The 2303-nt window shown below is 58.8% G+C and overlaps 1 protein-coding gene across 1 annotated transcript in view; it reads left to right on the top strand.

Annotated features, from left to right (window-relative positions):
• NR2F6 (nuclear receptor subfamily 2, group F, member 6) overlaps window positions 1-2303 on the top strand; it is an 11686-nt gene that overhangs the window by 6716 nt on the left and 2667 nt on the right. The window contains exon 4 of the mRNA XM_010845676.1: window positions 1903-2301. Coding sequence (XP_010843978.1) covers window positions 1903-2301 — 399 coding nt within the window. The remainder of the gene's footprint in view (window positions 1-1902; window positions 2302-2303) is intronic.

Below are 2303 nucleotides of genomic sequence, written 5' to 3'. Positions count from 1 at the left end.
ATTGTGGTTGGGATTTGAACCCACACAGTCTGGGCTTAATGGGGAGGAAGAGCTGGGAAGGGGTTCTCAGGAAGCAGGAACAGCAAATGCAAAGACCCTGAGGTGGCCGGGTGATGGATGAATGATGGCAGTGGGCTTTAGAACCAAGTGAGCCAGAGGTTAATTGGGATTCATTGTTGGAGAAGGCAATGGCACCCCACTCCAGTACTGTTGCCCGGAAAATCCCATGGACGGAGGAGCCTGGTAGGCTGCAGTCCATGGGGTCGCTAAGAGTCTGACACGACTGAGCGACTTCACTTTCACTTTTCACTTTCCTGCATTGGAGAAGGAAATGGCAACCCACTCCAGTGTTCTTGCCTGGAGAATCCCAGGGATGGGGGAGCCTGGTGGGATGACGTCTATGGAGTCACACAGAGTCGGACACGACTGAAGCGACTTAGCAGTTGGCCCTCAACCCAGCTACACCCATTTGACAGACAGAGGCTCCTGGGACTTCAAATCACATAGGATAAGGCTTGAACGCTGCTTCCCTGATCAGCTCTGCTAGCCCTCAGCTCCCACTTGTGTCCCTCTCCCGCTCTGCTCCATGGTGGGTTGACCAGAAGTTCATGGAGGTGATGAGACTGGGCATGTCACCTCATTAAAGCTTATTAATTAGTCTCTGCTGGGCATCCAGCCCAGTCAGCCCCTCCACCCTGCCCACTGTGGCATGGGCCAGGCTGGCATGCAGCCACCCTTCCTCCTTGCACCTCAGCTTTCCTCTTGTCACCTACGTGATCCCTGGGGGCACTGGCCAAGGCCAGCAATTGGTCCTTCCCCATCACAGGCAAAGCTACTGATGGAATCTCATGTTTACTGAGCACCTGCTACTGACCGGGTTCAATCCCTGGGTCAGGATCCCCTGAAGAAGGGAATGGCTACCCGCTCCAGGGTTCTTGGATGGAGAATCCCATGGACAGAGGAGCCTTACGGCCTATAGTCCGTGGGATCGCAAGGAGTCGGACACGACTGAGCAACAAACACTACTTTTTGCTAACAGCGACTTTTTGCTACTGACCAGGATTTCATTCTTAACACTGAGGTCACTGCAGAGGCCCAGGCAGATGAGACCTGCTCTAGGGGGCCATGACCTGGAGGGTGGGGCTGGGAGGTGGAGAAATATCCTACTTCCATAGGAGAGATCAGTGCCAGCTCCTACTGATCACTTGTTTGAGGGGTAGGCTGGCTATGTGCCCATGTCCTAGGAAGGTGCTTGCCCCCCCTAGACCCATTATCAGCTCTTAGACTCCTATGATTGACAGATGAGGACATGATTGATAGGTCTGGCTTCCCTGGCTGCAGAGGGGAGCTCACACAGTCCAGAAGAGGGGGAGGCGGGTATGTGAATTAGCCCTCACCCAGTGGTCCTATTTCCACCTGAGATGCCCCCCCCTCCCCACTTCCTTCTCTGAAAGAAGTAGCCTGATGGTGGCTGGACATGACCTCAGGGCACAAGGGTGGAGCAAGGTGGGGCCTGGAAGACCTTGGCCTCTGTCCTCCCAACAAGCATTGTGCCCATGAGGTAGGGATTGGGGGTTCAGGGAAAGGCTGAGTTGGGGGCTTGGAGGGGAGGGAATGAGTAACCCTCTGATAATTTTATCTCCAACCTTTCTTCCTCCCTACTTGCCCCACCCCATGACTCGGGGTACCCACTTTCCCCCTACTTCCTCCCCGCCTTCCTCACACCCCACGCTCCCCTCTCTGGTTTCCCGTGTCCTCACTCCCCATCTTCTGATTCTTGCCCCGCTCCCTGTCCCCACTCCCCTCGTCCCTCTCCTGTACCTTCCGCATTTCTTGCGGGCTGGCAATCTCCCTCCCCCTTCTCCCCCTCCCCACCCCCTCATCTCTATCTCCCCTTCACAGCGGTGCAGCGCGGCCGAATTCCGCACTCGCTACCGGGCACTGTGGCAGCCTCCTCGGGCAGCCCTCCTGGCTCTGCGCTGGCCGTGGCCGGCGGAGACCTCTTCCCGGGGCAGCCGGTGTCGGAGCTGATCGCGCAGCTGCTGCGTGCCGAGCCCTATCCCGCGGCGGCCGGGCGCTTCGGTGCAGGAGCCGCGGGCGCTTTCGGAGCCGGGAGCGGCGCGGCGGGCGCGGTGCTGGGCATCGACAATGTGTGTGAGCTGGCGGCGCGGCTGCTCTTCAGCACCGTGGAGTGGGCGCGCCACGCGCCCTTCTTCCCCGAGCTGCCGGTGGCCGACCAGGTGGCGCTGCTGCGCCTCAGCTGGAGCGAGCTCTTCGTGCTGAACGCAGCAGCGCCACCTGGT

Source organism: Bison bison, unplaced genomic scaffold (genome assembly GCF_000754665.1).
Source record: "Bison bison bison isolate TAMUID 2011002044 unplaced genomic scaffold, Bison_UMD1.0 scf7180017864221, whole genome shotgun sequence".
NCBI classification, from domain to species: Eukaryota; Metazoa; Chordata; class Mammalia; order Artiodactyla; family Bovidae; genus Bison; species Bison bison.
This window is presented reverse-complemented; position numbering and strand designations above follow the sequence as displayed.